The sequence below is a fragment of the Oncorhynchus masou genome, chromosome 30, assembly GCF_036934945.1.
Source record: "Oncorhynchus masou masou isolate Uvic2021 chromosome 30, UVic_Omas_1.1, whole genome shotgun sequence".
Lineage (NCBI taxonomy): Eukaryota > Metazoa > Chordata > Actinopteri > Salmoniformes > Salmonidae > Oncorhynchus > Oncorhynchus masou.
The window spans coordinates 59007732-59023277 of NC_088241.1; the positions used below are offsets into that span (position 1 = coordinate 59007732).

The 15546-nt window shown below is 40.8% G+C and overlaps 1 protein-coding gene across 2 annotated transcripts; it reads right to left on the reverse strand.

The window, feature by feature from the left end:
• LOC135522884 (WD repeat-containing protein 48-like) lies at positions 1-15165 on the reverse strand. 2 transcript variants are annotated; one of them, XM_064949548.1, is made up of 19 exons: positions 15101-15165; positions 10932-11072; positions 10420-10495; positions 7986-8068; positions 7569-7698; positions 6482-6570; positions 5853-5954; positions 5391-5615; positions 4772-4846; positions 4457-4559; positions 3734-3831; positions 3512-3619; positions 3318-3414; positions 3106-3198; positions 2760-2865; positions 2437-2524; positions 1997-2073; positions 1630-1825; positions 1-1391 (listed from the first exon to the last, which is right to left on the reverse strand). In XM_064949548.1, exons 1-19 carry the CDS (start codon positions 15146-15148, stop codon positions 1296-1298), a joined length of 2031 nt encoding a protein of 676 aa, XP_064805620.1. In that variant the 5' UTR covers positions 15149-15165; the 3' UTR covers positions 1-1295. The 2 variants fall into 2 exon arrangements, with proteins under 2 accessions (XP_064805620.1, XP_064805619.1); XM_064949547.1 differs by having other exon boundaries at positions 10420-10498.
• Between the last annotated feature and the right edge of the window lie 381 nt (positions 15166-15546).

Genomic DNA, 15546 nt, shown 5'->3' on the forward strand with positions numbered 1-15546 from the left:
TTTCTTTAGGATTAAAATCAAATAAATTCTTTATTATAATACATTTGCTATAACACTGTGAAATTCACATTGTTGGAGTTTGAGAGCACAGTCTTCATTTCATTGGCATAAAAAAAAAGTTGTGAATCCCTCCACTTTCCTCAAGAATATCCCCCCATAAACTTTGTCAGTGTATAATGGATATAGGCCGATTTAGCAGCAGACTGTCATGGGTAATGCCAATGACAACAATTTAGCTTTGCTCTCAAATACAGTACAGTAGCCTATAAACATCCTGATTCAGTGGGTCCTTTAAATTGTACATACCTGTTGCTTCTTGACATGTGATTTTAATGATATATATTTTTACATGAGAAAGCACCCTTTTGAAAATAACATAGGTTTTGCTAAAAAAACAAAAAGTAAATATAAATGTTCCTGATGATCAGAAGTACAACTTGTGCCAAGTTGCTTATAAAATATGACAGTCTATTTACAAGAAGAAAGCTAGGTTCAGTAATTTAAGTGTTCGCTAAAGAGATAGTATGGGGAATGTGTACTTGTGTGTCCATTTGGTGAGAGAAGCTTCGCAAAGCAGCTTTCAATACATCAGTCAGTTGCCAAACCGAGGTAACTGAGGAATATCACACGACATACAATAAACATGGTCATGTCTTTACATTCTGTCAAGTCTTTGATTGGTTTGATCACCTGACTATCCAGAAAATGTTCCTCAATAAACCCTTTCCTAACCATGGACGAGGATGAAGGGTGGTGATAGGTGGCCGGAAACAAGCATGTTCTAGGAATGTATGGGAGGGGGGGACCCCAACAAAAACTAAAAACATACTCATGTCACAAAGTGAACCCCCAAGCATAGTGACTTTCTCAAGCTGGTTGTCACGCCTTCTCTCTCGGAAGATGGGCATGTCAATAAAAATCTTACTTACAAAAAAGGAAAAAATAATAACAAAAAGGAGGCAAGGAAACGTCATAAAATAAAACCTAAATGACAAAGAACCTTAAAATGCCCTGGAAATGTCTTCAGTCCATTCACTGTACACAGTAACAATAGTTACCCTCCTTTCTCCTTGTGTGTTCTGGCTGATTGGAGAATAGTGATTATTGTGTGACACTCTGGCTACGGACCAAACAAATGCTTTCTGAGGGGTTATAAGGCTCTAACAAGGAGTCGTTGAGCACAGGTTTGTGTTACTAACACATGGATCTGGTTGGATGAGTTTGAACAGTCCATGTTTGGTTCCAGAAGAAGGAGATGGTGGTGGTCAGGATAGCACAAGATGACACCGGTGACCTCACGTGGACTTCTGCCGATAGTGAAGGGTTAGGTCTCCACCACTCTTCCAGATAAAATGCTTGACCGTCCGCAGGTCCATGTTGGGATCCAATACCTACAGACAACGAAAAGTGAGAACATATATTAATACATTTTAGTCATTCAGCAGATTCAGAGTGGACTTACAGTTAGTGTTTTCATCTGAAAATAGCTAGGTGGGACAACTATATATCACAGGCATAGAAAGTACACTTTTCCTCAACAAAGTAGCTATCAGCAAAGTCAGAGCTAGAAAAGGGGGGGGGGGGTTTGTTTAAGATACTCTTTGAAGAGGTAGGGTTTTTGTACAGTACCTGATCCTGACAGAGCAGCTCAATCTTTTCCTCGGCCAGCACGGCCACGTCCTCCTCCTCCTTCTGCTGCTCGCTGGGCTTGTCGTTGTTCCCCGAGGCCCCTGTCTGAGACTCGTTGTCCAGGTTTATGATCTTCTCATATACGTGTTCCATCACCTTCCTCACCTGGAGCATGTCGCTGGCCGACAGACGGTCCCTACGGAAGAACCACAACGTTGGAACATAACTGCAAGCTTAGAACATTGAACGGTGAGAAATAGTTCAAGTGAATGATACCATTAGGAAAATGTGTTTCGCAGGGAAGGATGAACAAAGAACAATAATAGGAACAGAAAAACAGATTGTCGGTTTAAAATGTTGTACTTACTTCTTTAAGGTTTTTGCACCAGAGGAAGAATGAGGCTGGAGGTAGAATGGGATTTTGTTGAATTTGGGCATATTTTTCTAAATCACAGGGAAGAATCAAACATGAGAACCATATTGTATCAACAATACACAATTAGCTATAATACTGTAATGTTAGAAGATATAGACAGTACCAGTCACAGAGGAGTGTGCAAAGCTGTCATCAAGGCAACAGGTGGCTACTTTGAATAATTTTAAATATATTTTGATATGTTTAACACTTTTTTGGTTACTACATAATTCCATATGTGTTAATTCATAGTTTTGAGGTCTTCACTGTTATTGTACAATGTAGAAAATAGTACAAATAAAAGAAAAACCCTTGAATGAGGAGGTGTGTCAACTTTTGACTGGGACTGTACATGTATTATATTTATCATTAATAATAGGTTGAGAGCTCACATCCACGGTAATGTCGATGACCCACTGTGGCACGGTCTCGTTGAGCAACATGGACTCAGTTTCACCACCCGAGTCTCGACACAACAACCTGGAGAAAGAGAGGGCCGGGTGGGTGGGGTTTGCACTTCTTGGACTATTCCATTGGTTCCGTTACACTGGCAAAAGCTTGATTGAGTGCCGCTTAGGTACAGTATTTCAACGAAAACCAGTACTATTTCCAACCATGTCTGACTGTGACAGGGCGGTTTAGCACAGACTTCAACAGCAGCACGGATGGAAAATGTTCATATTTCAAGTATTCTAAGTAACGCTGTGTATTTTACCTGAACAGGGTCCTTCCCCCTGCCTCTCCAAAGATGACTGGCGTGTGAGGGGGAACATGGAAGTAGCCGTTACCTTTCTGTATCCTGCTCTCATGCTCCCCGTTCACTGAAGACAGACACACACACACCCTCAGAACATGGACTATCACTGATAGATTTAATTCAACTCAATAACGTCAGAAGAATATCAAAGGCTGCCTGCATTTTACTTTATATTATTATTATATACATATTACTACAGTAGTAGGTGTAAGTGTGTTTTTCAAGTGTTAATGTCACATGCACAAGTACATTGAAATGCCTTTTTTGCAAGTGTGTGTGTGTGTGTGTGTGTGTAACAGCGCACCGTGGTTCATCTCAGTTTCTTCATCCATAGGGTTGACGTGTGTCCGGGGCCAATACTCCAGTAAGGCCTGCAGCAGCAGTCCACCCAGGTTCACTAGAAGAGAAGACAACTCTATACCGACGGTACTGCACATATGGGACCATATTCACTTTGTGTGGGAAAAAGTCCACTTGATTTTGCATGGCAGTACATTTTATTTTAAAAGCGCTCACATTTGGGATCAGCCCCGTCAGGACTGGAGAAGCCTGCATCCTTGGCCGACACCCACGCAGCAAAGCAGTCACTCTCATCCAGCGTGATGGTCAACATCTACCCAACGGAATATGTGCATTAAAATTAAGGCAAATCACTGTCCTACATTTGCTATTACTGTCCAAAGCAAAAAAAGAAGGCAGGATCATCTTACCCCAGTCTTAAGATCCACAGAGAACCAGTTTGGCACATACACCATTTTAAACCTCTTTTTAATCTCTTCGTCGAACTCCATCTTTCCCAGGTCTTCCCCTTTACACGCCTGAATGAGGACAAGAGGTATTCAATCAAAAAATATGGCAAACGAAGAGATGGCAGAGAGACGGAAGATGGCAGAAAACCCAAATGTAAAACACAGAAGGCAATGGGCACGCACCTTTAAAATATCCCAGTATGCAACGTTGTTGTTGGTATCTTTGGTTAGTATATGTCTCTTGTCATTCAGAATGTGGCACTGAATAATGCTGGCTCCGCCTAGTGGACAGAAATACACATGACACCCATTTATGCCTAGAGCGTACAGTGTACAAAACATTAAGAACACCCTCCTAATATTGAATTGCACCCCCCCGTTTGCCCTCAGAATGGCCTCAATTCGTCGGGGCATGGACGCTACAAGGTGTCAAATGCATTCCACAGGGATGTTGGCCCATGTTGACCCCAATGCTTCCCACAGTTGTGTCATGATGTCCTTTGGGTCGTGGATCGTTCTTGATACACATGGGAAACGGTTGAGCGTGAAAAACCCAGCAGCGTTGCAGTTCTTGCCACAAACTACAGCACCTGGCACATACTACCTTTCCCCGTTCAAAGGCACTGAAATATTTTGCCTTCTTGCCTTCACCCTCTGAACGGCAGACAGACAATCCATGTCTCAATTGCTTCAAAGCTTAAAAATCCTTCTTTAACCCGTCTCCTCTACACTGACTGAAGTGGATTTAACAAGTCAATAACGGATCATAGCTTTCACCTGGATTCACCAGGTCAGAAAGAGCAGGTGTTCATAATGTTTTGTACACTCAGTGTACAATATCTATTACATTCTAAATACCAGAATTTGCAATACAAAAGATACAAACTTATGAAGTTAAATGTTTACCTTTAACAACCTGCTCGGGCTGTGTGCAGAGAGGCGTCAGGGGAGTAGTGCAGTCGTTGTCGTAATCTCCAGATGCTCGGAAATTGTGAATGCCCTTCAGAGACTTCAATGAATCATGACAGGAAACATTAAAATCAGGGAGTGAACATTGCATTAAAAGTATACAGACACAAGGTTATCTTAGAAGAGACACACAGGCTATACGGAATTCTTTGTTTCTACTGTGTTATATCCAGTTTAATTCTACTTCCATGTAATATTAACATATCAGTTACTCATATAAAACCCCTGTTCCACTCCAGCTATGATGCTTACCCATTTGTTGACGGTGGACTTGGTGGTGGAGACCCAGAGGGCCGTGGGGGGGTCAGCTGAGCGGTCCAGCTCCATCTGAACCAGGGAGAGACAGAGCAGCCTTCACTTAAAAGGCCAAATGCAGCCAGTTTTATCTCAATATAAAATCATTTCTTGGTAACAATTTAGTACCTTACTATGTTTGTTTAAAATTACAACTGTAAAATAGAAAGAAAAATAGCTTCTTAGCAAAGAGCGATTTCTCAAGCAAGAATTTTGGTGATGTCACCCGGCAGGCCAAAACTCCATCCTACCAAAACAGGCTGAAATTTCAGGTGGTATTTTCAAACATCTCTTACACTAACAGGGCATTATCATCACTTTCACAATTGCACAGTATTATTCCAACCTCATAGTGTGTAAATATATATAACACACAGGAAAATACATTTTTTGACAGCACTGGGCCTTTAAGGCTGAGATAAGAAAAAACACTAACATTATGATTGGATTGTATATGGCTCAAAATACCTAAGTCCAATAAACATCCAGGCCTAATATCTACAAGTTACAGATGTTGCAACTACATTTCCCAGTATGCCCTCTGCTCAGAGTATCCCAGTAACCACACCCCTCTCACCTTGAGGACAGGGGCCTTCTCCTCACAGATGAGCATACGGAGCTCTGGGTTCCTCAGGTCAGTGCAGTAGATCTTGCGGTCACGGCCACCAGAGTAGACATGCGTGAAGGCCTCGTTGACCTGTAGGGCCCATACGCCCTCATCGTGCACCCGGTAGGTGGCGATGCACCGCTGCTGCCCCAGCGACCACAACCGGATAGTCCCGTCTGAGCTGCCCGAGAGACACTGGGCGGAAAAAGAGAGCTGTAACATTAGGAAGGCAAAATCCCAGTTGAAAATTTCAGGTTGGAGGCATCCCTCGTTCATTCCCTGCTGATTCCAGAAATCCTCCAAATTGTATTTTTTTTTAAATGTAGTCCTCTTTGTCCCTATATGAAAAATAAAGACTTCCACAAAAGAGTACCAGTGGCTGACATTTTTAAAGGTGAGGGACAAGATTCGATTTTTAAGGGACATCCTTACCTGAGTGCCATCCCTGTTTAGCAGTAATGATTTGACATTGTCAGTGTGGCCTTTCAACTTCATCAGTTTGGCACAGGTTCGAGGATCCCAAACTCTCAGTACCTTTAAAAGGGCACATTCACTCTTTATGAGGTATATGGAAAAAAAAGTTAATTTTGAATTGCCAAACCAAAAAAAAAAAAAAATTACAAAAATATAGTTTCAGGATTTTGTTGGTGGAACTCTTACACGCAGAGGTTTACATTTTTCTTGGTGGCAAACTCGTTCATGGTGTGTCCCACCAACAAAAACTGGCAGTAATTCAGTTAATAGACCAATGAGAAAAAGAGTTCCAAACCTCTCAGCCAATAACAGCTAGTTTTCCCCTCCCCACTCAGACCACTCCCAGAAATTGCTGTTTGCTAAGAACCTATTTTCGTTTTTGACCATTTTAATTAAACAATCACAGTAAAGGTACTTAATTGTTACCCATAAATGATTTGATATTGAGATAAAATTAAACAAATCTCACTTTAGAAAATGGCAGTAAAATAAATCAGCTTCAGTTAGCTGGAAGTATTATAACAAATGTCATCACACCACTGGAAACATTAAGAATATATCAATACAAATGTGATTTAAGAACCCACCTTTTCAGTGGACCCTGACACAATGACGGTGCCCATCTGATTCATAGCCAGACTGTAGATGGAGTCTTTGTTCCCACTCAGTGAGGAGGCTGGGAGACGACAACAGCATAGTTACAACACTCAGGTCTGTCTCAACAGACTTCTGGTTAGTCAGTGGCACTTAAAGACCCGTAAAGATACCCATGGCCATCATTCAAATTGATGTGTACTTGAGGACATTAGCTGTGTTCGAATACCTATACTAACATACTACATACTTAATGCATATATACTAGCTAGACATCTTACAACTTCATTAACAATGTCCATTGAGAACGCACAACAACTATACCACTTAGCTAACTGAAGAATGACGTAACTAATCAAGTCAATAAACGTTGGGTAGTTATATAGTTAATATACTGCAAGTTTGATCTATTAGTAGCCAACGACCTTTAGGTAGCTAGCTAACATAACGGTACATACAAGCAACTACACCAACATAAGGTGTAACGCAAGTTATTTGAAAAGGCATTACTTTACTGATCAACATGGTCTTAACATGTCATAATTAGTTAAAGCAATTCATTTGTATCCGCTCTCGTCAGACTTCGGCTGCATCGTCAAATCTGAAAATGTTGTGAAGCCACGCCCATTTACGAAGAACTGCATTATGCACGGAAATAGTGTCTACTGCTTGTATGCTTCGTATTTTGGTGAATGTAGTACAACATCTGGAAACTTTTGGCATACTAACTATATCCAATAAGCCTAGTACATACTCAATTTACATCACAAATAGTAGGTTAGTGAGGTTCGTATGAGCATTCGAACAGATATCGTCTTCAATGAGCGATTCCTCCAGACATACAGTACATCTATCTATATCTGTACAGTACATTCCAAGTAGTCCAGTGAACATTTAAAATACTCAGTCCAGGGTGTGCCTATGACATGGTAGCTGAGTTATGTTCATTAGGGCATGCAACAGAAAACATTTGGAAGAAGAAAATTAAATTAACAGTCCAGGTAATCCCTCCCCCGGTTAGTACTTTTTTTTCCAGTTTGGTGCTGAATGAACGTGATCCAGATGAGAGAGCATACTCACTGGTGACAGTGTTATTGGAGGCAGTCAGTGCTGTTAGTGTGTTGACGTCCCATAGGAAGATCTGTCTGTCCAGCCCCGCTGAGGCCACCAACTCCTTGTCCTTGGCATAGGCTAAGGCTTTGACATAGTCCTGTACAGACAAAACCATAGGGTTTGATGCCAAGTCTCTGTGCTTTTAAAATTACATTTTGGTTCCGATTAGGCTAAAGCACAGATCTTGAAATGTGCATGCTAAATGTAATACTTTATTTCTCTTCAGCTGCATCGTAACTTTTGCTTTAAATATGCATTGATCTCAAAACGAAGATGTATGAACACTGGGTACTATTCTTAAGATCGCATTCAGGCCTTTGTGATGCCACTTGAAATGGGATTAGAGGTGTGCTATTTTGGAGCTATCAGTATGGTATTGCTTACCTTGTGTGTTCGCAATGTGGACATGCAGAATCCCTTATGCGCATTCCAGACTTTCACTGTGGTGTCTGAGGAAGCAGATATCACTGGAATACAGAGTGAGATGATTCAGACACAGCATCAATAGGAAAAGGTAATATGGCTTTACAACTTATTTATAAAAATGGCTTGCAGGCTTAACTGTACCAGACTGCAAAACATTCTAAATATATACAGTGCCGACAGGAAGTATTCACACCACCTGACTTTCACATTTTGTTGTGTTACAACCTAAATTTGATTACATTTAGATTTCAAAGTGGAACGATGTTCTCATAAATTAATTAAAAATAAAAAGTTGGAATGTCTTGAGTCAATAAGTATTCAACCTCCGTTATGGCAAGCCGGAATAACTTTAGGATTTTTGAATGAATACCCCATCGCTGTACCCACACATAATTACATGGGACCCTCAGTCAAGCAGTTAATTTTAAACACAGATTCAACTACACACACCAGTGAGGTTTTCCAATGCCTCGCAAAGGGCACCCATTGGTAGATGGGTCCAAAAAAAAAGCAGACATTGAATATCCCTTTGATCGTGGGGAAGTTATGACACTTTGGATGGTGCAAGGCCAACCACTGGGGAGCCAGGCGGAGCCAATCAGAATTAGTTTTATCCCCACAAAAAGGGCTTTATTTCAGACAGAAATACTCTTCAGTTTCATCAGCTGCCCGGGTGGCTGGTCTCAGACAATCCCACAGGTGAAGAAGTTAGATGTGGAGGTCCTGGGCTGGCGTGGTTACACATGGTCTGCGGTAGTGAGGCTGGTTGGACGTACTGCCAAATTCTCTAAAACGATGTTGGAGGCGGCTTATGGTAGATAAACATTAAATTCTCTGGCGGACATTTCTGCAGTCAACATGCCAATTGCAAGCTCCCCCAACTTGAGACAACTGTGGCATTGTGTTGTGTGACAAAACATTTTAGAGTTGCCGTTTATTGTCCTAAGCACAAGGTGCACATGTGCAATGATTATGAAGTTTATTCAGCTTCTTGATATGCTAAACCTGGATGGATTTTCTTGACAAAAGAGAAATGCTCACTAACAGGAATGTTAACAAATTTGTGTACAACATTTTAGAGAAATAAGCTTTTTGTGCTGATGTAAAAAAAAAAAATAAAAAAATTGGGGGATCTTTTATTTAACTTCATGAAACCAACACTTACATGTTCCATTTATATTTTTGTTCAGTATAAATGACTGAGTGAAAAGGAAGCCTGTACAGAATAAAAACATATTACAAAACATGCATCCTGTTTGCAATAAGGCACTAAAATAATACTGCAAAAAGAACTGAGCTTTTAGTTTGGGGAAAACACGTCACTGAGTACCATTCTTCATATTTTCAAACACGGTGGTGGCAGCATCATGTTAAGGGTATACTTGTCACCGGCAAGGACTAGGGAGTTTCTTAGGACAAGGACTTTGCATAGGCAAAGTCCTAGAGGAAAACCTGGTTCAGTCTGCTTTCCAACAGACACTGGGAGACAAAAATCCACCGTTTAGCAGGACAATAACCTAAAACTCAAGGCTAAATATACACTAGAGCTGCTTACCAATACCACATTGAACTAGAGCTGCTTACCAATACCACATTGAACTAGAGCTGCTTACCAATACCACATTGAACTAGAGCTGCTTACCAATACCACATTGAACTAGAGCTGCTTACCAATACCACATTGAACTAGAGCTGCTTACCAATACCACATTGAACTGCTTACCAATACCACATTGAGATGTTCACATTGAACTAGAGTGCTTACCAATACCACATTGAACTAGAGCTGCTTACCAATACCACATTGAATGTTCCTGAGTGGCCTAGTTACAGTTTACTTTAATTGGCTTGAAAATCTATGGCAAAACTTGAAAATGGCAATGATCAACAACCAACTCGACAGAGCTTGAAGAGTAAAAAAATAAAAATAACTGGCAAATATTGTACAATACAGGTTTGCAACGCTCTTAAGAGACTTACCCAGAAAGACTGACAGCTGTAATCGCTGCCAAAGTGATTCTAACATGTATTGACTCAGGGGGTTGAATACTTTTCATCAAAAATATATTATTGATTTTTTTCTTCTACTTTGACAGAGTATTTTGTGTAGATCATTGACAAAAAAATGATAATTAGATCCATTTAAATCCCACTTTGTAACAAAAGAAATGTGGAAAGTCAAGGGGTGTGAATCCATTCTGTAGGCACTGTACAAGCAAATATTCATAAAACAGTTTCCAATTTGCATGTGATGGATATGTCCTAAAATGTAGTTGTGTTTCAGTGATCATTCTTTAATAATAAAAAATACAGGCTATCCACTCTGATGGGGTAGGGCTCTGTCCGACACTGTTCTCAGAGAACTTAAACTCTGGCTTAACATCACACTCACATGTCTTCCCATTGCAACAGAGGACGATGTCATTGACCCAGTCCGTGTGGTGTTCCATCGATGCAATGTACGGGTCCTGCTGCAATAAATAAGACTTATGCTGCAATATCAGTGGGTTTATGCAAGTATTCTATGACAATCAATTACAATAACAGCACAACAAAAAGCTTGGCGCTTTTCATTCGAACATTGACCATGGATATTGGTCTGTACATCTATACATCTGACATATCAGCTCTTTCTCAATTTCTCTTTACTTGACACCTCACATCTCCCCCATATTGGAGAAGAAAGTCAAAGGGCCGGGACCTTGGAGCCTCTCCTCCAATACAGTTTAAAAGTGATAGGATGCAAGCAATCAACAAATTTAGACTTTATGGCTGTGGAATCTGACTTTGTGGCTGTGTTATTTAGCGGAAACTATCACAGTGTGGCCTAGAGTAAAAGCGTTCAAAGGGTCAAGATAGGATGGCATCCTGCCAGGTTAAGTGTGTAGGTGACGGACAGGTTACCTTGTGCTGGTTGACGCTCCATATCCTAATGATGGAGTCTCGGCCAGCTGTGAAGAGGCGGTTCAATGCCGGGTCGAGCTGCAGGGCGTTCACCCCATTGCGGTTATACTTCTCCACCTCATCCCTAATCACATAGGACACCTGCACAGAGAATTGGATATGAGTGCAATTTGAACCACATAACAAAATGAAGATGGATTGGGATTGTTTCTGGTGAATCCTTGACATTGATTTTTACTGAGTTACAGTTCATATAAGGAAATCAGTCGATTTAAATACATTAGGCCCTAATCTATGGATTTCACATGAATGGGAAAACATGCATCGGTTGGTCACAGATACCTTAAGAAAGGTAGGGGCGTGGATCAGAAAACCAGTCAGTATCTGGCCTCATGCATCGGTTTGGGCTGCGACACATCTCCTTCCAATAGAGTTGATCAGGCTGTTGATTGTGGCCTGTGGAATGTTATCCCACTCCTCTTCAATGGCTGTGCGAAGTCTATGGATATCGGCGGGAATTGGAACACGCTGTCGTACACGTTGATCCAGGCCATCCCAAATATGCTCAATGGGTGGCATGTCTGGCGAGTATGCAGGCCATGGAAGAACTGGGACATTTTCAGCTTCCAGGAATTTTGTATACATTAGAGGGCGACCGAATAATCGGCATGGCCGATTAATTAGGGCCGATTTCAAGTTTTCATAACAATCGGTAATTGCCAATTTTGGACCCCGATTACATTGCATCCCACGAGGGAACTGCGTGGCAGGCTGACCACCTGTTACGCGAGTGCAGCAAGGAGCCAAGGAAAGTTGCTAGCTAGCATTAAACTTCTTATTAAAAAAAAAAAAAACTAACTACAAATGGTTGATGATATTACTAGGTCAACTAGCTTGTCCTGCGTTGCATATAATCAATGCAGTGCCTGCTAATTTATCATTGAATCACAGCCTACTTTGCCAAATAAATGATAATTTAACAAATGCCCAATCGTTGCACCAATGTACCTAACCATAAACATCAATGCCTTTCTTAAAATCAATACACAGAAGTAGATACGCAGGTTGAGAAGTATTTAGTTAAAAGAAATTAAGGTTAGAAGGCAATAATAACTAGGGAAATTGTGTCACTTCTCGTGTTCATTGCACGCACACAGAGTCAGGGTATATGCAACAGTTTGGGCCGCCTGGCTCGTTGCGAACTAATTTGACATAATTATGACATAACATTGAAGGTTGTGCAATGTAAGAGCAATATTTAGACTTAGGGTTGCCACCCGTTCAATAAAATACGGAACAGTTCCATATTTCACTGAAAGAATAAACGTTTTGTTTTTTAAATGATAGTTTACGGATTTGGTTTACGAAGGCTCATGTGTGTGTTTACTATATTATAATTAAGTCTATGATTTGATAGAGCAGTCTGCCTACTGCCGCTCAGTCAGCAGCAGGCTCGTAAGCATTCATTCAAACTTTCCTGCATTTGTCAGCAGATCTTGGCAATGCTTGAAGCACAGCTCTGTTCATGACTTCAAGCCTATCAACTCCTGAGATTAGGCTGGCAACACTAAAGTGCCTATTAGAACATCCAATAGTCAAAGGTATACGAAATACAAATGGTATAGAAAAAAATAGTCGACGCGTCATAATTCCTATACTAACTACAACCTAAAACTTCTTAACTGGGAATATTGAACAACCAGCTTTCATATGTTCTGAGCAAGGAACTTAAACGTTAGCTTTTTTTACATGACACATATTGCACTTTTACCGTAGGATTGAGGTCAGGGCTTTGTGATGGCCACTCCAATACCTTGACTTTGTTGTCCTTAAGCCATTTTGCCACAACTATGGAAGTATGCTTGGGGTCATTGTTCATTTGGAAAACCCATTTGCGACCAAGCTTTAACTTCCTGACTGATGTTGCTTCAATGCATCCACATTATTTTCCTTTCTCATGATGCTAATTTGTGAAGTGCACCAGTCCCTCCTGCAGCAAAGCAGCCCCATAACCTGATGCTACCACCCCCGTGCTTCATGGTTGGGATGGTGTTCTTCAGCTTGCAAGCCTCCCCCTTTTCCCACAAACATAATGGTCATTATGGCCAAACAGTTCTATTTTTGTTTCATCAGACCAGAGGACATTTCTCCAAAAAGTACCATCTTTGTCCCCATGTGCAGTTGCAAACCGTAGTCTGGCTTTTAATGGCGGTTTTGGAGCAGTGGCTTCTTCCTTGCTAAGCGGCCTTTCAGGTTATGTCAATATAGGACTAGTTTCACTGTGGATATAGATACTTTTGTCCCCGTTTCCTCCAGCATCTTCACAATGTACTTTGCTGTTCTGGGATTGATTTGATTTGCACAAGCATTTCGCTACACTCGCATTAGCATCTGCTAACCATGTGTATGTGACCAATAAAATTTGATGTGGAGGTCCTGGGCTGGCATGGTTACACATGGTCTGCAATTGAGGCCAGTTGGACATACTGCAAATTCTCTAAAACAATGTTGGAGGTGGCTTACGGTAGATAAATGAACATTAAATTCTGGCAACTGCTCTGGTTGACATTCCTGCAGTCAGCATGCCAATTGCACGCTCCCTCAGAACTTGAGACATCTGTGGCATTGTGTTGACAAAACTGCACATTTTAGAGTGGCCTTTTATTGTCCCCAGCACAAGGTGCACCTGAGAAATGATCATGCTGTTTAATCAGCTTCTTGATATACCACACCTGTCAGGTGGATGGATTGTCTTGGCAAAGGATAAATGCTCACTAACACAGATGTAAACAAATTTGTGCACAACTTTAGAGAAATAAGCTTTTTGTGCATATGGAAAACTTGGATCTTTTATTTCACCTCATGATTCATGGGACCAACACTTCACACGTTGCATTTATATTTTTGTTCATTTTATAACAACATGTAGGCACTTGCTGAAACTAATCAAGTGTCAAATGGCTTGTAAACACTGGTAATGTACTGGACTAGTGAGTTTTTCAGAATAGAAAATGGACATAATCCTAGAGGAAAACCTGGTTCAGTCTGGTTCTCAACAGACAGTCAAATTAACCTTTCAGCTGGACAATAACCTAAAACAAAGCCAAATATACACTCAAGTTGCTTACCAAGACAACATTGAATGTTCCTGAGTTGCCTAGTTACAGTTGACATAAATCCACTTGAAAAATCTATGGCAAGACATGAAAATGGCTGACTAGCAATGATAAACAACCAACTTGACAGAGCTTGAAGAGTAAAAAAACAGGGAAATAGTGTACAATCCAGGTGTGTACAATCCAGGTGTGTAACACTTAAAGACTTACCCAGAAAGACTCACAGCTGCCAAAGGTGATTCTAACATGTATTGACTCAGGGGGTTGAATACTTATGTAATAAATATATTACATTAATATTTTTTTAAATACAATTTTTCATCCACTTTGACAACAACTAAATCCATGTTAATCCCAATTTGTAATAACAAAACAAGTTTAACGTCAATGGGTGAATACTTTGAAGGCAATGTACATACAAACTAACATTATTGAATGGATACAGAGTAAATCATATTGCATTAGAGGACAAGAACACGAACTTATTGAACATACTGCATGCCATCATTCGTAAAGCATGTGTGTGTGACAGCAGTTTGCTGACGTCGAGCAATTGCATAGGATTAAGGCTATGCAATTGTAATCGGACAAAGATAATTGCACCATCCGACTGTTTGTATACCACATAGCTAGCTTGCTAAAGGGGATGTGATTTTCTAGCTAACCAGCTAGCTCGTGAGGGTGGGCGCGGGGTAAATCTTCAAAGTCTCTAGTTACCTGAAATAACAACCCCGCACGTTCACATGCAAATCCCTTGACAACCCATTAAACACGAGACACGGTCTCCGTCAAACGAATTGAGTCATTTGCAGCGGGCCGCAGAATGTATTGAGTAGCAGCAAGCTAAACTAGCTAACTCTCTGCTAGTAATGCCAGAGCCGAGTGAGGAGTGACCGGCGGCACTTGCCCGCCACACGTTGAGGGTTCAAAGACATCCACGGACGAGCAGGCAAGAGATACATTTCCACGGATAAGTATCGCGTAATAATGCGAATTGAAAAATCTTTACTCTGCACGCAACTGCATGACAAGATAGATACATTAGTGATTTACCTGCACTTTTCTCCGCCCAGCAGCATTCTGCCTGTGATGAGTCGCCATCTTTACATGATGACACCTTGACGTCACTTCCATAAGACGGTTGTCCCTAGTTACCACACCCACAATGTCATAAACCCCGCCTATTTCTAAAATGTTCACGTTTCAAGATCAAATTTCCGTTTGATGTGGTATTTTAGTCATACGTACAGGATACACACAGTCAGGGTTGGGGAGTAACGGATTACAATCCGCTACATATAAGGGACTACATAAAAACGGTAACTGTAATCCGTCACGTTACCAGCAAAACTATTGTAATCAGATTACAGATACGTTTGAAAAACTAGATGATTTACTTCGAGGATTATTTTTTTAAATTCAGAAAGGATGTTTGCGAAAAAAAACATTTGACACTTCTCTGTTTTCTCAATGACAGACATTCAAATCAGCATTGAAAA